The sequence below is a fragment of the Sceloporus occidentalis genome, unplaced genomic scaffold, assembly GCF_023333645.1.
Source record: "Sceloporus occidentalis isolate IW3139 unplaced genomic scaffold, rSceOcc1.0.p SCAF_35, whole genome shotgun sequence".
Lineage (NCBI taxonomy): Eukaryota > Metazoa > Chordata > Lepidosauria > Squamata > Phrynosomatidae > Sceloporus > Sceloporus occidentalis.
In genome coordinates, this window is record NW_028317015.1 from 9,862,711 (window position 1) to 9,883,556 (window position 20,846).

General features: G+C 39.7%; 1 protein-coding gene and 1 non-coding gene across 2 annotated transcripts in view; both read left to right on the top strand.

Moving 5' to 3' along the window:
- Positions 1-3,631: 3,631 nt before the first annotated feature.
- LOC149298082 (glutamate receptor ionotropic, kainate 4-like) overlaps positions 3,632-20,846 on the top strand; it is a 168,076-nt gene continuing 150,861 nt past the window's right edge. Inside the window, exon 1 of the mRNA XM_089487973.1 lies at positions 3,632-3,848. Coding sequence (XP_089344099.1) covers positions 3,632-3,848 — 217 coding nt within the window. The remainder of the gene's footprint in view (positions 3,849-20,846) is intronic.
- Positions 17,213-17,342, top strand: LOC149298083 (small nucleolar RNA SNORA35). The gene has a single exon (XR_016272465.1). It is a non-coding gene; the product is annotated as a small nucleolar RNA SNORA35 (small nucleolar RNA).

The following is a 20,846-nucleotide window of genomic DNA, read 5'->3' on the forward strand; positions in this document are numbered from 1 at the left end:
ACTGTTTGTCCTGAGTTTAGAAATACCCAATGTTTTTATGTTTTTTTGCTTTTTTCTACACATTATGGGGCAAAAAGTACAGGTAGCGTTTTGCTATTTCAAAGCCATTTTTTCCAAATCTGGTAATTCTTCCCCTCATGTGCCATTTCGGGTATCTTTGAAGCCGGCCAATGCAATTTACCCCATCAAGTCATATATTTTTGAAAACTAGACAGCCCAGGGTATTCCAAATGCTAGTATTTTAACCCTTTTCAAGCACTAATTCTACCATCAGCCTTTGTCAAACTTTATGGTAGTAATTTTTTTTGCATTTGTTTTTTCACACACATTTTACTTTAGGTAGGAATAAACAGGTTCTGGTATGTGTCACTATCATAAAACACCCCAATATGTGTTTAGCAACATCTCCTGAGTACAGCGATACCTCACATGAATGATTTTGCCTGGCTGTTTGGGGGCAAAAGGGCCACATTTGGGGCATGCGCATTTTTCAATGTTGAACTTTGGCATTTGGGGATCCACTGCCCATGCCCTATTTGGTACATCTTTGAGCCGGGCCATTTCAGTGTGCCCAATAAAGCCATATATTTTTGAAAACTAGACACCCCAGGGTATTTCAAATGCTAGTATTTTAACTCTTTCCATGCCCCATATCTACCACCAGCCTTTGTCAAACTTTGTGGTAGTCATTTTTTTGCATTTGTTTTTCCACACACATTTTACTTCAGGTATGAATTAAAAGGTTCTGGTATATGTCACTATCACAAAACACCCCAATATGTGTTCAGCAACATCTCCTGAGTACAGCGATACCTCACATGAATGATTTTGCCTGGCTGTTTGGGGGCAAAAGGGCCACATTTGGGACATGCACATTTTTCAATGTTGAACTTTGGCATTTGGGGATCCACTGCCCATGCCCTATTTGGTACATCTTTGAGCCGGGCCATTTCAGTGTGGCCAATAAAGCCATTTATTTTTGAAAACTAGACACCCCAGGGTATTTTAAATGCTGGTATTTTAACTCTTTGCATGTACACATTTTACCACCAGAATTTTTGCAGTAGTATTTTTTTGTGTGTATTTTTCCCCCACACACCTATTTTATGTATGAATTTACAGCTCCTGGTTTATGCCGCTGTCACATGACACCCCAATATGTGTTCAGCAACATCTCCTGAGCGCAGTGATACCCCACATGCATGGGTTTGTCATTTTTTGGGGGAACTAAAAGGCCCCATTTGGTACGTGTGCATTTTTCTAATTGGAAATTAGATGTGTGGCCATCCTTCCCCCCGTGTTATTTGGGACATTGTTGAACCCAGCCAATTTAATTTACCCCATCAAATCATACATTTTTTAAAAGTAGACACCCCATGGGCATTTAATATGCCAGTATTTTAACTCTTTCCATGCGAGAATTGTTTTAAGCTAATGTGCTAATTTTAGGACTTGCTCACAAAAATATATTTTTTATATATATTTTTTATTTTTTTTGCCTTTTTTAAAAAAAATGTAACATTTTTTTTCAACTTGAAGGTTCCCCTGATAGTGACATCAGTGGGAAATTATTTTTACATTTTACAGTTTTTTTTACTATTTTTTTCTAATTATTATTAATTTCATTTTATTTTTTTATTTATTTTTACTAATCACACTGTGATTAGAAAGCTGGGCTCCATTGACTTGCATGGTTGAATGCAGTACCTGTATTCAACCTGCAAGTGGAGCCAGAGTTTTTTCACCTTTATTGTTTTTTTCCCCGGGCCGCCGCCATCTTGCAGATGGCGAAGATCACCGGCAGCTGCGGCTGTGACCGCTCTCCGGAGCGGTCACAGTCCATCCAGAGGTAAGTGTTTGGTGTCGCTGGATGCCTCCTGATCGAGGCATTCCAGCGACACCATTTAAGTTTAGGAGGTGATCGTTGATCGCCTCCTAAACGCTTTAAAAACGGGCGTCCGCCGCCATACAATGTATGGCGGTTGTTGACGCCCCGGGGAGGGGCATTACAGCAACGCCGTTTGGGTGCCGTTTAAAGGCGTGCCGGTTCTGGCACGTCATTTGTCATAATCGACTTGTTTTTCCGTGCCGTGCCAGAACCGGCAATTGTCATTAAGGGGTTAAACTTTATGGAATGCTGCCAAAATGCTTATAGCTTGTTTAAGCCTGTCTGACCCCAGAAAAAGTAACATCTTATTTACTGTCAACCATCCTAGAAAATGTGTGAGAGGGAGACATGACTCATCTATAGCAGAGAAACGAATGAATGAAACGTAAAGAAATTTCTGTGTTTTTTGTCATCCAGTATTGTTTGTTTAATCGGGTCCCTCCTTGTTATCAGGGATTCCTACAAATGAGTGAAGTAGGCAATTTTGTTTATAAAACAAGTTTATACTGATCCAAATGCACATGTCTACTACTTAAGTGTGTTGTAACTGCGAGTAGGTATCTTCATAAAAGTCACCTGTGAGAAACTGAAACCCAGAGAGCTCTTTCTATTTGGACTGTTTAGGTGTATATACAGTATGAAGAAAAAATAATAATAATAATAAAAATAAATAAATAAATATATATATATATATATATATATATACACACACACAAGCCAAAGGGAGCGGCTGCACACTCAAAAATACTGTTAATATACACAGATGTTTAACACCAATTTATTTCAATCAGCATGGCCAACGTTTTGTACCACCTCCGGTCCTTTCTCAAGACAAGTGCTGTATGACAAAGTGAAACAATTTATGCAGTACAAAGATTAATATGATAAACAACAGGAGTGACTTACCCCACCTCTCAAACGATCATCATGTGGGAATGAAGACTGGAATCACCAGAACAACATGTGCAAATCCCCAGTTAAACATAGAGTGTACCTAGTAAAATATCCCCCATGCAACAAGCGGAACCTAAAGTCGTTTGGTTCAATATAAAGAGTTCCCTTGGACATATAAGTCCTATGGGGAAAAGGGCTTATATGCCACTTATATATAAGTAAAAGAGAAAAAAATCTCAGTGAAATAGCAACTAAATAGTGCAAGTAAAATAAAAATGTGCAAGTTTAAAAAATACATAGTACCATAGCACAAGAAACTATAATAGACAAAATTTGGTAGAGGCAGAGAATTCTGCAGACTGCAAAGAAATATCATACATGCAATGGATAGAGCACAGGACATATTGAGATTTCATAAATGCAACAAACATTTTTGCATATACTTTTTTGGCTTAAAGATACAGCACCTCTGGAGACCCTTTACTCTACCTCTACTATTCAGACCGTACTACTTGATGGAAGACTTTGAATAACGGGCTGGAGCCCATCTTGACTATGCAGAGACTCTATTAATTACTGAAGAACAGGGTATTATGGCAGACTACTAATATGGATTACCCTTCCACAACTACAGAACAAGATGTATCACAGGAGCTAAACAGACTAAAAATGAGAGAAATAGATCTGGATATGCACGGTCTATTTTTGTCCGATTACTATTGAGCAAAGAGGCTTCCAAGGGGATTTCGGATCCATAATATTCCCACACTCGGACGACATAAACCCGAGGTATGTAGAAAATGGATAGCATTACTTAACAAATGTTCCCTAGATCTGATGGTAATCATCATGGAGGATGTACAAGAGGAATTACATCAAGTTCGCAAACAGCTCTCAGACTTTGAGACCGCACAAATGAATATTATTACCAAATTTAATGCAACCACCGTAACTACTTTACAACAACAACTGGATTCCTATCGCAGTGATCTATTAAGGTTTAAAAGACAGAAGCTTTCCAAAGTGAATGAAGATTATGATAGACACAGAGTATATCGCTGGTTAGGTAATAAAATGGAGAATCTACCACCAGCTCGAAGATTCCGCCAATATCCATATAAAATCAGGAGACCAAACCAATTCACACTAGATCAAAGTTCTATCGATTCGACCTCAGCCTCAGACACGGATAGTACGAATAAGACGAACCAAGCTTGTCGTGGATTAGAAAATACCACAACCACTTCAGCCTCTTTTTTAGGCGAAAGACCGGGATATATAAAGAGTCCAAGAAAAACATGCCAAGATACCCTAGGAGAACCTCCAGACGGAAACCTAGGAGAGGGCAAAAAAGGCAACCAACCAATAAAGACGAAACCATCCATAATGAGATAATTCCTGTCTTTAATCTTTCTAATGGCTCCCTTTCTATAAGTGAACGTGAAGTGCTGTCATACGGTTTGAACTTTATACCTACTAACTATATTAAGAAATTTGACTGGCAGGTTGAACAGTATAAATTTGGACGACAACTACGACTGAAATAATTTTTTCATAAGAAAAAAACTATGACTGATATTTTGAGTTATCCGTTTAAACTTAGAAGCACAATATCTCTCTCACCACATTCCAGAGGGTTCAATCCGGAGATTGTGATTCGCCCCGACGACAAGGGTGGTGGGATAGCGGTCCTAACTACGTGGACTACAGAGATAAAGTTATAAGTCAACTCTCAAATCCAGAAACATATGAGACACTTACATATAACCCAACTTAGAAATTTTCAGCTATGATTAAAATAGTGATACAGCGAGGGCAAGAAGCTGGTTATTTGACTCCAGATGAAGCCAGTTTTCTGATTCAAGAGTTTCCACGTATTCCAGTATTGTATACGTTATCAAAACTCCACACGAATGCACATAAGCCACCAGGCCAACCCATAGTATCTGCAAAAGGTGGACTTCTTGAGCCATTGGGCAAATTGATAGATTACCATCTACAAGATGCGATCCAGAACACCAGGAGTCACTTGCATGATAGCCAAGCATTAAAACAAATACTTAAAATACTTAAAAACACATGAAATTCAACTGGTGACGTTGGACGTTACCAGTCTATACACAGTGATTCCCCATGACTTAGGCATTCAAGCTGTCAAGCAATTTATCACCAATAATCCACTTTATAAGGGTCCGCCAGTCGAGTTTTTGTTGGAACTTCTACATCTTACTCTTTCTTTGAACTACTTCAAATTTGAACATAAATTCTACGTACAACGCACTGGAACGGCTATGGGGGCATCTATGGCACCCTCTTTTGCCAATGCATATATGCACCGCTTTGAAGAAGACTACTTAATGAACATCTTGGGTGACCAAGCCTTATTGTACAAACGCTACATCGATGATTGCCTAATAATTTGGAAGGGCACCAAACAGTCATTTCTGGAGACCGTTGACCAAATGAATGCACTTCCCACGCCCATTCTGATGACATCAGATGGGCCAGGACAATATCTCTACTCAAAACATCGGAGAAAGAAGCCCTGACAGATTGATGTATAATATGCGATACACCATGGCTTCAAAGGATATCTCTGATGGCATTAGAACCAACTGGAATCTGGTAACAAACTATATAACCCTTCCTTAATCATTCAAAAAGCGACCGAAAATGAGCTATTCGAAAGGCAGAAGCATTAGAGACATTGTAGTTTCCTCTGATCCTATTCGCTGTTATGAAACTTAACTGGTTGGCTAAACTTCTGACTCGAAAAGGATGCTATAAATGTGGTGGCTGCGTTACCTGGAGCCACATGATTCAAACTAAATCATTTCAATATCCACATACAAATAAGCAGTTTGACATTAATCATCATATCACCTGTAAATTCGAGTTTGTTGTATATAAAATCACAATGCCCATGTGGCCTCTGTTATATCGGAAAAACAGACTTGACAATACGGGACAGGATCCGGGGACACTGGTCAGCTATCAATACAGCGTTCCGTGATGGTACAACTGATAAGCCAGTGGCTAAACATTTTTTGAGCGAGAAACACCACTTGAATTCTTTACGCTTTGTAGCCATTGATATGGTCCCCCCCTTGTGAAGAGGAGGTGACAGAGCCAAGTTATTGATCCAACGCAAGACTTTTTGGATTAAGACTCTTAATACCCTCATGGGACTAAATTAATATGTTTCTTTTTCCCTATTTTTGGACACTCGATGAAATCAAGCATAATATTTTTTCTATGGACTTATGTTCCTTGCATTTATGAAATCTCATTATGTCCTGTGTTCTACTCATTGCATGTATGATATTTCTTTGCAGTCTACAAAATTATCTGCCTCTACCAAATTTTGTCTATTATAGTTTCTTATGGTATGGTACTATGTAATTTTTAAACTTACACATTTTTATTTTACTTGCACTATTTACTTGCTATTTCAGTGAGAATTTTTCTCTTTTACTTGTATCATCTCACATGATTATTCTCCATAGGACTTATATGTCCAAGGGAACGGAACGATTTTAGGTTCCGCTTGTTGCATGGGGGATATTTTACTCTCTCCTGGATCTTCTCGTATCTGTCTAAACGTTTCATCTCTGTCAGCTTCTCTGGCAAGACATCATCACCCTTTCCACTTTTGGTTGGTGTCCCCCAAGGTTCAGTCCTTAGCCCTCTGCTGTTCTCTCTTTATGCTTCATCTCTTGGCAGACTAATCAACTCATTTCCCCCACAGTATAATCTATTTGCGGATGATACCCAAATCTACCCGTCTTCTCCTGATCTTTCTTCGTCTCTCATGTCCTGTATTACCAACTGCTTGTGTGCTATTTCTTAATGGATGTCACAACTCTAACTACCTGAATTCTCTATCACCATTAACAACATGACTATCTCTCCTACTTACCAGGTCGATACATTGGGGCCATCCTTTACTCAAGCCTCTCCTTCATCCCTCACATTCAGTCGCATCTGCCCATTCCTCACCCAAGAATCCACAAAAACTCTTGTTCATTCACTTATCATTTCCCATCTTGACTACTGCAACACTCTTGTAGTTGGCATTCCACCGTCTCAACTCTCTTCTCTGCAGTTTGTTCTAAATGCTGCTGCTAGCCTTATCTTCCTTGCACGCCACTCTTCTGCTTCCCCACTCTGTGAAATCCTCCCCCGGCTCCCTATTACCTTTAGAATAAAATTTTAAATCCTGGTACTAACATAAAAGGGCCTCCATAACACTGCTTCTACATACACTTCTGCACTCACATAAGCAAATACTCCCCTACTCAATCCTTACATTCTTCCCATGAGATAAGGCCCTCCTCACTTATCATCTCTTCCTTTTCCCATCTACAAAATTTCACTTGGGCTGCCCCATATCTCTGGAATCTCTGGAATCTGCTCCACCCCAGGGACCCATATGTATGATCTGCATAGCAGCTGTACCCAGATGCCATGTCAATCAACTCCCTGGGGTTCACAGTCTCACAACATATATATATACACAATATACACAATGTCAAAAAATCAGAGTATTGCAGAGTATGCGGTGATACCTTTTTTATTGGACTAACATAATATCTTATATCATCACTTGTTTTAAGTTGTAACCTCTATCATGTTGATTAGTATTGCTTCGGACCTGATGAAGGGAGGATAACTCTCGAAAGCTTGTCTTTTAAATATTATGTTAGTCCAATAAAAAAGGTATCACCGCATACTCTGCAATACTCTGATTTTTTGACATTATATATATATATATATATATATAGTGCTCGTTGTAAGAACTATAATTTTTTGGAGAAATTTGATTTAGAGCTTAGTGATTTGCCTTAAAAAGTATGGATTAATTTTTTTGGACTTACTGTCACGTACAAGTAGTTAGGAGACACTGTGGTCAGGTAGGACTCCAGGACAGAACAGGTCAAACAAGCCGAGGTCAGGTTTCCGGAGAGCAGGATGGTCATATAACGGAGCCGAGGTCAGGATTCAGGAAAACAGGATAAACGTAAACGTAGCCGAGGTCAGGAATCAGGAAATCAACGAAGTCAGACAAGCCGGGATCATACACAGGAATACGGAATCAGAAAACGCTATCTGGGTACTAGCACAAGGCATAGACAACCAACAGAAGGCAAAGTCAGACAGAACTGAGGAGGTTTAAATAGGAACCGCAGAGGAAGTTCAAATCTCCCGCCAAACCTCATGACGTCACCACCAATGTCCGGGAATCGCCACCATGATGAGTGTGGCGCAATCTCCCCTCATAAATGCCTGCAGTCTGGGAGTTCACCACTAGAGGGCGCGCGAGTGCCGGACGCCGTGTTCCAGGAGGTCTGCCTCACCTGCGCGGCAATCCTGCAGATGACGGCGGAAGCGGCACCGCGTTGGAGGGCGGCCTCCCTCTCCTGCGAGGAGGCTGCAGCGGTGGTAGCCGTGCGTTGGAGGGGGGTCTCCCTCTCCTCCGTGGCGGCTCCGGTGTCCGTGCGTTGGAGGGGGGTCTCCCTCTCCTCCGTGGCGGCTCCAGGGGTCGTGCGTTGGAGGGGGGTCTCCCTCTTCTCCGTGGCGGCTCCGGTGGTCGTGTGTTGGAGGGGGGTCTCCCTCTCCTCCGAGGCGGCAACGTGGGAGCCAGGGGCAGGTAAGTAACACTTACATAGCATTATCTTTATATATTGGCATTAAGCCTGTTTGGTATGCAAACTCACAAACCTCAATATCTCTAACACATTTAATCATGTTATAAAGCAGATTCTTTGAAGTATTTTTTCCACATATTTTAATATTTTAACTTTCATTCCTTTTATAAACCATTTAAATGTATAAATGGTAATGCTGTGCGGATAAATGACTTGTACACTGATAAATAGAAGCTATTAAATCACTGGTAGGTTAATGGAAAACATCAATCTTTGAAAGGATAGGAACACAAAGGATGTTTTTTGGCTTAAATTTACACAAATATACATTTAAAGAAATATATTTCATTACCTCCTTGGTTTTTTATGTGTGTTTATTAAGTACAGATGTGGGAGGAAAACAAAACACAAGAGGAGAAACATAGTCACTATAACAGAACAGTTGCCTTGCACCAACGGATGCATCCAGCCTCACTTTGATGTTGTACCCACCCCACCATCCTCTGAACTTGGTGTGTCATTTGTGTACACGTGCAATGCCATGTTCTTTTTAAACAGTGAACCAGTAAAAATAGGTGATTAAAAAGAGAGGTTATCATTTTACAGACAAAGAGAACAGCCTGGGTAAGATATAAAATTCACACCATAAAAGCTATTTTTTTCTTTTAATATGCATCCCAACTCAGGCACACCCCATTCATCTGGCTCCTCCAGCCATTGTCCATATAACAACCACACATTCCACGGTTTATTATGGCTTCCAACCATGTTAGAGTCCCAGTGAACATGATACTCATATTGTTCAAATTCATCCAACAAGCCAATCACATACACAGTATATATATATATATATATCGTGATCCAAAATCGTTATCCAAGAGACCAGCCGGGGTCACTAGCCAGAGGTATGATGTAATTAGATGAGCTAGGGTCAGGAGTACCGTAATCAGTGAAGTCAGAGTCAAAGTCAGTAGTCAGGAACCAGAAGGGAAGCAAGCCAAGCCAGGTTATACACAGAAACACACTGAGTAGCAAAAAACACACTTGGTAGCCCTCTCTCAATCAACCCTGTCTATATGGACAACCTTTTTCACAGTTTTTCATGAATGTATGCTTGTGTGGCGAGGCCTGTTGCAAAAAACGTCTTATAACTTTTAGAAATGCATCATCATTGTCATTAACTCTCAAATAAACAAAAACATCTGATGACTGTAAGTTATGCTGCCCTCTAAGAAGCATGTAAGAGTCTTCCACACTCATATAAGTTTCTGCGCTTGTGCATGGTCCAGCTCCTCCTATCCAGTTAATCTCAAATCTAATGTGAAAAGCTGAAGACCAGTCCCTGGTGTATGTCCTGTGACCCACTCATGTGAGCTCATAGATGTTATTTTAGCATTCGAAATACGCAAAGATTATTTTTTCAATAGGGTAAGAGGCTCCAGGGCTAGTACAAATATTAAAGGAGATAAGGGGCATCCCTGCATGGTCCTGTCCGTTATCTGGAAAGGCTCTTAGTGAAACTCAGCATAACAAACTCTGGCTAATGGTAATATTGCTCTGATAAATTTCTCCAGTAACTTGTAATGTCTTGAAGGACAGCTGTGGTTCACTTATGCTTTTTCTTTTTGTTATCAAATTATTTATTTAGAGTTATTACACATCAGAGCAACATACTCTTCCTCCTACTCTGTTTTGCATTACCTAATTCTATGTATATTGTATATGTATATATATATATATATGCAAATACAGCACAGAATACTTTAGCTCTTTAGAAGACTGTTTTAGAAGCTGTATAGAGTTGTAACAAGTTATTTTTAGAGTTGATTTCTTATAGCTGAATCTCTCTGAAGCTAAAATGAGATAGAATGTGAAAGTTTGATGTGCGGTAAAAGGATATGATATATATCTGATAAAGAGGATTTGGTAGCAGCTGGGAATAGCAGAAGTGATTTCAGTGAACAAAGCTGGTGTCTTTCAGAGGCCCTTGCTTTAATGTTGTGAACATCAGAAGGATCCTGTGGGGACATATTACCATCATGGCAATGAATTTATTATTGCTGTTATAAGCTACAAAACAGAATAATACCGCACATCAAAAAGAAACCCTTTTACATCGGCTTAGCTATTTCATATTACTTAGGTGGCTGGAAGCTCAGTACCACTGAGACAACAGACAGATAGCCTTTCTAGCAATGGATTTTGACTTCTTAAACAGTAATATCTTGGTACAGAGCAGCCTACAGACTGGAACCAGAATATTACGTATTGAATATTATCTATCTATCTATCTATCTATCTATCTATCTATCTATCTCATTATGGAATCTATTTGTGGTGCCCCTGCCATGTCATGCTTTAATGCATCTTCTGCAACATTCTGGTTTGCGTTTTTCAGTCCTCTGTGTGTGTGAGTACTATCGAGTCTGGCACCTCTTAAGGAATCTCACTGAGTTGCTCTTGGACATGGATTGCCATTGCAACAGTACAGGTGTGGAGAGTATTTTGTGCCTTGTTGTGTTTTCAATAAAGAGTCCAACTGCACATGCTTGTTCATGTAGTGAGCCTTTTTGTTGACCTTTGTATGTGCTTATTTGGTTGAATGGTTTGCTGCCGCCCAGACCCTTTGGTCTGTTTTCGATAAGGGTTTTTGCTTGACAGAAACAGCTAAGTCATGATGGTCAACCTGAAAATAAACAGCAATGTAACTGCTATTACCAGAAAACCTTCTCTCCTAGCTTATCGCAAGGGTCGAGCCATACACATAGTATTTTTACACCTACATGGGTTGTGGTGTTAAACCAAATATAAAAATATAATACAAAGGTTTGTCTACTTTAACAGATATTTAATAAGAGACAAAAACACACTAACATACAATAAGTGAGTGACAGCCCAACATACAGTGCAACACTTTCCAAGACTAACCTGCAACGTAAAGATCCAACATAACCCAGCATACCACCGGTTGCCCATCCATGCAGGATGATGGGCAGAGAGTAACTGAACTAAGATATTGCATTCAACAGGCATAATGAATCACTGTAGCTGTGCCCTCGTTAACATATCAAAAGACATGTGATACAGAAATGCCTTATACCCCCCTATGTGCCAATCTGACCCAATATATGCCTTTTAATCCCCTATATGCCAGAGGGATATAAGGGATTTCTGGAGGCAGAGTGGCATATAGGGATATAAGGCATTTCTGGAGGCAGAGTGGCATATAAGGGGTTAAAAGGCATATCATTGGGCAGAGTGGCATATAGGAGGGTATAACGCATATCAGGGAGACAGAATGGCATATAGGGGGTATAAGGCATTTTTGGGGGCAGAGTGGTAAGCCTTGGGGCAGATGTGCATAACTGGGGGGGGCAGGTTGGCAAATAAAAGGAAATAAAAACAAAAAACAAACATTTCTCAATCATAGCTTTTATTAAATATGAAAAAATTGTTTACATGAATTAATAAAGAAATAAAAGTTTCTTACAAGAATATAGTGAAGAATAATGTGATCACGGTTTTTTCTACCGAATAAAATTGAACTTTTTCATAAAAATTTTTTTGCAGTAGCAAATGTTTTGATTCTATTATGTCTAATGTATTGGGGCCTTTTAACACTTTTGCTTTCTGGCATTTTAATACAAATAATGTGATAAAAATAATGTTTTATAGTTATTTGTATGGCAAATAGTGTGACTCGGGTTAGTATTAGGGGTGCGTGTGGGTATAAGAGCTCAACCGCGAGATAAACTATATAGGGCTGGTCTCCAAATGTTTCCAGAGCTGCTTTTCATTCCCAGTCCGGCCCTGATCACTGAGCGAGCGTACGTTGCCGCAGTCAGTGTCAGTCAAGTGGCGCTCGCTTGTCACCCAGCTCCTATACCAATGCTGATTCACTGGCTGATCCCAGAGTGTCAGTGTCGCTCCGTTTTGCATGGGAGGTCATCACAGCTGCCAGACATGTGAAAATATATCACATGGCATTAAAAAAAAGTATCGGTAATCGGTATCGGTGAGTACTTGACAAAAAGTATTGCTACTTGTACTCGGTCTCCAAAAATGGTATTGGTGCATCCCTATTAACAACCATTTCTTTTGCAATCCTGCCCTATAAGTAGCTACTACTTTCTGCAAATGGGGCCTTTTCATTGTGTGAATGTTGTGACCCTGATCTGTTGCTGCTAGTTGTGTCTTTTATCTAGCAGGACCTGCAACCACTAACCTGGGGGCTCAACAAGCTGGGGGAAGGGTTCCAGTGTCTCGTGTCATTTCTTCCTGATGCAGCTTTGCTACCTACCCTCTTCCATTTGTATTTCCAGCCAGGTAGCCTGTCTGAGGGCTCCTATCTGACAAAATCTCAGTCCTGGCCCAGTCTTAGCCCAGTCCTGTCTGTACCATCCAGCCCTGTCTGTACCAACCATCCTGTCCTGTCTAGTACCATTCAGTTATACATCGAGGAGTAGAGACAGACTCGACTGTATTCCCTGCAGCGAGGCTCCTCCCTGACCTCCTTGTCTGGGTTTTGACAGGATCAGAAGTCAGATGCTTTGGCAGAGTTTCTTCAAGTCCATTTTGAAGAAACAGCTTCCTTTTCTGGAATGATGTGAGAAGACCCCAAACAATGCTGGAGTTTCTGATCTAATGTGCATTATAGTTAGGAATCAACCCCAGTCTTTTCTTAGCAGAAATATATTTTATTACATGTTTACACTCTTTTGAAGCTCTTGTGTGGGGTAAGCTCACTACTTTTCAACACAGATACATTATTTGTGCATTCCAGCCTTTTTTTGAAGTTCCTGGTTGCAGGGATTCGGCTGATGTTGTATTGCCGCAGGGAAACAGGTCATTTGCCCATTTAAGCTCCAAACATTGTTAAATGCAACGTTAAAACATTTTGTAGGCACCTTAATTTTGTAAGTACCTACTTAAAAACCTTCATCATTACCTTTAGGAGGAGTTGCACTTGCTAAAATACCCCCTCAGTTGTCCTTTGTTTGTGCCAATAATTGAAGCAGTTAATCATTTCAGTAAAGCATTGCTATTGAAATCTATGGGAACATTTTCTATGCATGCATTGAAGATGAGTGGTGATAAATACATCATCTGGGCACAGACAGAATTCATCTCCTGAAAACCTAGTATCTGGGGATGGGAAATGCACATGGGATGATTCTGCATTTGCAAGGGGGCCCGCAAAACATTAGAAATGGGCACTCAGCTATCATGTGTATGAAACAAATAAATGAGTTCTAATATTCATGTTTTCTGGCCTTAATTGGGTTAAAAGATGCCACATTTTGGTATCATTATTACAGCTTTTAGGACAGATTAGGTTTTTGATTAATTTAAGGAAATCTGTATCAGAGCTGTAATAGGCAGTATATGGAAATTCTTATGATTTAATGGTATAAGGTCAGCAGAGGCCAAATGTCAGATTCACATACACAAAATGACATGTCACATAGTTTGCTATTGGATGTAGTGTTACTAGGAAGAAACGTCATGTGTTTTCGTGAGATGTAATCAGAGCTTGATGGTTTGCAAAGATTTTTTAATGGCAAACCATTCATTGTGTTCAGTATGAGACTGGTTGTGATAGGAGAGTAGTGGATATTAACCCCTTAAGGACAATGGGTGGTCCCTATACCCATTGAAAACAATGCATTTTGAGCCCGTACATGTACGGGCTTTGTCATTAAGGGGTTAATGAGGACATCATGCATTATTTATTTTAATAGAAGTATATATATCAGCTTCAATAATTATATCAGACCAAGAGCATTGGTAACTTACAAACATGTATAATATTATACTTTTATTATTAGGTACCACAATTATGCTCAACTTAAAATTAATTGACATAATGTAATAGTAAAAGTTCTTTACACTGAATATTGATGCAGTATAGCAATTTAGATATTTTGTTGGATTGAATGAATAATTTATGTAACATTTAACTACATGAAAACTACAAGCAACTAACTTGCAAAAGAGTCATTGAATCTAAATACCCTAAAAATACAAGGAGAAAATTTTAAAATGTATTTATAATTCAGATTAACCCCTTGATGACAATTGCCGGTCCGGGCACGTCACAGAAAATCGTGACGATTATGACAATTGACGTGCCAGGACCGGCACGTCTTTAAACGGGTGAAAAAATCGATCCGTGATCGATTTTTTCACTCAAACGGTGTTGCTCTAATGCCTCGACATCGAGGCATTGAGCAACACCAAAAAAAACATTCCCGGCCCCCCCCGATCGCTCCTAGGAGCAAATAAAAAAACATGTTTGAAAGACTGCAAGTCTTTCAAACATGGCGGCGCCCGCCGCCGAAAAACGGGTTTAGGAAGCGATCGCGAGTCGCTTCCTTTGCTTAGCTGGTGTTGCTAAGATGCCTCAGTATCGAGGCATCTTTGCAACACCTGTTTAGCAAAGGAAGCGACTCGCGATCGCTTCCTAAATGCTCAACTTACCTTCCCGGTGCCGGCGTCTTCGAAACACACGCGGTGTTTCAAGATGGCGGCGCCCATGAAGCCGGGGGGCGGAGCCTGCTGTCATCATCGGGGGGGGGTGTTGCTGGATGTCATGGACATCCAGTGAATAACACCCCTAGTGGTCAGATCACTCATAAGAGTGATCATGATTTGCTAAATCAAAGGCAATGTTTTCTAAACATTGCCTTTGATCAGTATTGGATCTGCCTCCCTCCTTCACTTGTTTCTAGTGAGGGAGAGAGACAGATCGGTGTGTTTTCTGGTATTTCAGGTATTCTCTAATAAAAAAATATATATATATTGATCCAAAGGCTCTTATAAGAGCCACCCATATAATATTAACCCCTTCATTGCCATTGATCACTGCATAAACAGTGATCTTGCATAGTGGCAATTGTTTTTGGGTTTTTTTTTTTTTTTACATTTTTTTTTACTTTTTTTAGTGGTTTTTTTTAGTTTTTATTATAGCCATTAACCCTTTCCTTCCCCACTATTTTTGCTGCAATTGTTACCATGCAGCGGTATACGGCTGAGGAGGCGTATGCCTTTTTGGCCACAGATTCTGAGGCCACTGATACAGCGTCAGATTTTGACGTTGGTCAGTTCACAGATACATCTAGTGATGTATCTGTGGCTGTTAGGACGCCTGCCACACGTAGTCGTGGCAGTGCACCAGAGGCATGGGTAGCGCCTAATAGGTACAAGCCAGCTATCCCTCCTTTTTCTGGAATTCCTGGCATCAATATTGATGTTACAGGATTCACTCCACTGCAATTTGTGCAGGTTTTTTTGGGAGACGATGTCTTGGGAGACATTGTCACACAAACAAACATTTATGCCCAGCAGCACCGTGCTGCTAGCCCTAATTCTTTTTGGGCAAAACAGCCATGGACTCCCATTGACGTGCCAGAATTTCTTAAATTCTGGGCACTCACAATGTTAATGGGCATTATAAAAAAGCCCTCCATCCGCTCCTACTGGAGCACCAGCCCCATCTTTAGTACCCCCATTTATGCCCAAACTATAACTAGGCAAAGGTATGAAATGATTCTTCGTTTCATGCACTTTAGCGACAACAGCCTGTGCCCCCCTAAGGAGCACCCCCAGTTTGATAGGCTCTACAAAATCCGCCCCCTGATTACCCATCTCGCTGCCAGGTTTCCAGAGGTTTATACACCTGGAAGGGATATCTGTGTGGATGAATCCCTGATGAAATATAAAGGAAGGTTGGGATTCAAGCAGTATATTCCTTCCAAGCGCTCTAGGTATGGAGTGAAGGTGTATAAGCTCTGCGAGAGCGAGACAGGATATACTCATGCCTTCCGGGTATACGAGGGTAAGGATAGCTACCTTGACCCTCCAGGTTGCCCAGACCATCTGGGCACCAGTGCCAAGATTGTTTGGGACCTAATATTCCCCCTTATGAACAAAGGCTACCACTTGTATGTAGATAACTTCTATACAAGCGTCCCTTTGTTCAAGCTGCTGTATTGTTTCGATACGGTAGCTTGCGGTACTATAAAAAAGAACCGCTTGGGTTTCCCACAACACCTGGTACGAACCCGGCTAGGAAAGGGGGAGACCTCAGCTCTACGCCAAGAGGAGCTTTTGGCATTGAAGTTCAGGGACAGAAAAGAGGTGTGCATGCTGAGCACCATCCACGATGAAAGAACCGTGGAGGTTTCTGTCCGTGGCAGAGCTGGGGTCACTACAAAGCCAGTGTGCATCAGGGCCTATAACAAGCACATGGGTGGAGTTGATCTGTCAGATCAACTCCTACAGCCCTACCTCATTATGAGGAAGACAAAGGCCTGGTACAAGAAGGTTGCAATTTACCTAATGCAAATTGCAACCTATAACGCTTTTTTGCTGCACAAAAAAGCAGACACTGGGCTGAAGCTGTCTTTTTTGCAGTTTCAGCTCGAAGTAATTTCAGGTATCTTGTACCGTGATGCACCTGGTCCCCAAGTAGTGATGGGAACCAACAGAATTGGGGCTACCCATTTTATTTTTAAAATCCCCCCTACAGCAAAGAAGCAGAATCCCCAAAAGAGATGCAGGGTATGCTACAGCAGGGGGCAAAGAAAGGACACCACATTTTACTGTCCAGATTGCCCTGGAAAACCTGCACTCTGTGTCGGTGACTGCTTCAAGCTGTATCACACAGTTTCCCATTTTTGATTTTTTTTTGTTCCTGCTCCATTTTTGTATTTTTTTTTTTTTTTGTTACATTTACAGTTTTTTAGCTTTTATTTGCTCCTCCATTTTTAAGCGTTTTTATTTGCACTGTCAAGTGAACCCTGTGTCCATTCCGTGGCATGAGGGACCACTTAAGGTGCTAGATCAAATCCCTTCTTGGAGATAGGCCAGGCTTTCTTGTAACCTGTCCCTACTGATAGTTGGGTACAAGCATTTTTCTTTACCCAGATGTAAAATTCCTACTGAATTTGAATTGCTCATGTTCCAAATGTGGCCCTTTTGCCCCCAAACAATCTGACAAACCCATGCATGTGGGGTATCAATGTACTCAGGAGATGTTGCTGAACACATATCGGGGTGTTGTGTGACAGCAACATATACCAGGAGCTGTAATTTCACACCTGAAGTACAAAGTATGTGAAAAAAACACCAAAAACAATTACTATCACAAACTTTGACAAGGGTTGGTGGTAGGATTTGTGCATGGAAAGGGTTAAACTATCAGCATCTAAAATACCCTGGGGTGTCTAGTTTTCAAAAATATATGGTTTGGTGGGGTAAATTTAATTTGCTGGCTTCAAAGATGCCCCAAATACCACATAGAGACAGAATTACCAGATTCAGAGAAAAATGGTTTTGAATTAGCAAAACTCTACTTGTACTTATTGCCCCATAACGTGTAGAAGAAAGCAAAAAAACATAAAAACATTGGGTATTTCTAAACTCGGGACAAATAGTAGAATCTATTTAGCAGGTTTTTTCAGTAGTTTTTTATGATGAATAAAAGATTTTTCAAATAAAAGTGAGAAAATGTGTTTATTTTTTCAATTTTTCGTCATATTTTATTATTTTTATTATAGGAAATTACATCATATGAAAAAAATTATGGTGTCTGAAGAAAGCCCTTCTTGTCCTGAAAAAAACAATATATAACTTGTGTGGGTTTAGTAAATGGGTTAAGAGAAAACTACAGCTAAACACAAACACCGCAGAAACGATAAAACAGCCATTGTCACGAAGGGTACAAAAAATAGAATCAGCCTTTGTCACGAAGGGGTTAAATTTGAACATAACTTCACCATATGAATTAGATTTTCGGTCATTAGCAATAATGTAATACTCAGCACATAAAGTACCCGTTAAATACATTTTGGGTAAACAATCTAGCTGCACAGATGACATTTCAGGAAGGGGAAAACAATTTATCAGCCACTAATACAGGCAGTTATTAGACAAACAAAAGTAGATGCACACATGCATACCAAAGACTTGTGAGATGTGTATTACTTGCTGGGATGAAATCAATCCTCAACGCTTGGATGTGACAGGAGATTAATGCAAGTAATTTGAAAAACTGTTCCAACCCCAATATTTCTACTAAGCATTTTCATTCCTAAACTGGGGTAGGAGTATGGTGCCCACCTACACCTGTCCCAAATATACTTTAACTGTCCCAGGACATGTCCTGGAAAATCAGCAGTTGTAGGTATCTGCGGCGTACTGGCTGCCAGAGGAGCAGGGCCAGTTGGGGAGAGCATGGATTTCCCTCTAACCGGCCCGAACCAAAGGGAGCATGAGGTCTGTCCCCTCAGATCAACACTGAAGGGAGCACTGAAGTAGAGGTCTTAAGTAACAGACCACATGCTCTCACCACAAGATTGAAGAAGGAAAAAAGGGAGGGAGAAAGTTAAGAGATGGGCATAAAGGGAGACATATAAAAAGGAGAAACAATAAATATAAAGGTGAGAAACAGAAAGGGAAGGAATAATGATAAATAAGAGAGATGGTGAGATAAAGAGATAGGTAGGTATAGATAAAGAGTAGTATAGATAAGGAGAAAAAAGAGAGATAAAATAATAGGGGAGAGGTAATGAGAAAGGGGAAAGAGTGTGTTTGTGTGTCCAAGGGCAGCTAGTAAGCATGTGGCTGCAAAGGCAAATGTGAGCCAGTATGTTTGCATAAGGGCAAGTGTGTATGTGTGTTTGTATACAAAATAAAAATTCAATAGTGTTGTGCAAAAATATTTATGCCAATTTAGAAGGCAAAATATAAAGTGATTATATATAATATAATGTGACACAAACAAAATGTATAAAAAATATATATTAAAGAAACAATACTTATATTTTTCGTTTCTGTGTTCTGTCTCTTTTTTTTCAATTTCTCAGTTGTGGTTTTTCTCCCAGTGTTTCAATGTATACAAGAAAAAAAAAAGGAAAAATAACATAGTGTTTTCCATAAAGGCAATAAATTTGTATCAAATATTTCGAATGCGGTAACCCACTCACATTGATGAGAGCATTATAGTTTGCTCTGACTTTCTGGGCGTAAAATGAGCGGTTCCACCCGCCAAAAAAATTATATGGGCTTCCGAAACTCCTTCCCGTAGAAAGCAATCGGTCCACACGGTAACGCCGCAAGGCGAAAACCAATTGTCGGTTCACACGATATCACCACGGAACGAAGCAAAGATACAAAAAATAAGGTGTACAGATATTTAATTCGTTTACAAAAAAAAAGTGCGGCATACTCACATTTAAGGTCTCTTTGTCGGGTCTCTCTCTCCAAGCGGACAACTTCCGAATGTAACAAAATAACGAAAACCGGCATGCAGACGCGTTTCGCCTTAATCAGGCTTTCTGAATGGTGTGCCGGCTTTCTCCCTTCATCCTCTTAAATACTTCCTTCCGTGTGGTTAGTTAATTGGCTCTTATCTCATTCAGGTTGTGTGTGGTATCAATTAACTCAATTGAATTATCAGTTGCAACATTGTATCCAAAGAGTTGTTACAAATGTGTGTGGTATCAATTAACTTAATTGGATCATTATCAGTTGCAACATTGTATCCAAAACCTTGTTAAATTTCCACAAATGTCATAAAGATCTAAAGAAAATAATAACTCACCACTGGCCTCTTTTACTTCAAGATAATGACTTAAAACAAATTTTACCAATAAATCCGAAAATTATATTTAGCGGTGCACCAAATTTAGGCTGTGATTTAACATCAAGTTTTACTCGATCACAACAATCTAATAATCATAATGAACACTTTCTGAATAAACAAAAAGGTTTTTTTAAATGTGGTTATTGTACCACATGCCGAGACACAGGCTCTAAAAGCAATGATGTAGTTACAAGTTTTAAATCAAATGTTACAAAGCGATCTTACGAAATTAAACAATTAATAACATGCCACACTAAAGGGATAATTTACTTATTACAATGCCCTTGTGGTTTACAATATATTGGAAGGACTATTCGTCTATTACACAAGAGGCTAGATGAACGTGTTAGAGCTATTAAAACTAAAAAAGCTAACCACTCTGTACCATTACACTTTGCTAAATATCATGATGGTGACCCAAAAAATCTTATGTATATGGGAATTCAGATTGTAACTAGAGATTGGAGAGGAGGAGACTATATAAAGAAAACAGGACAAACAGAGATGAAATGGGTTTTTGATCTCAAAACCTTAGACCCTAAAGGATTAAACCAGGATTTTGATTTATTTAATTTTTTAGATTAAAAAATTGTTGTGTTTCATTTACACACATATTTTTTTCTTTTTCTTCAGGTGGAATCTATAGCTCCATATCCTTTTAAATTAGTCTACATATATGCAGACTGTGACATGTATTTTTTGTACATACAAATACACAAGTATTTTGTATACATATATATATTTTTATACATATTTTTATATAGTGTAT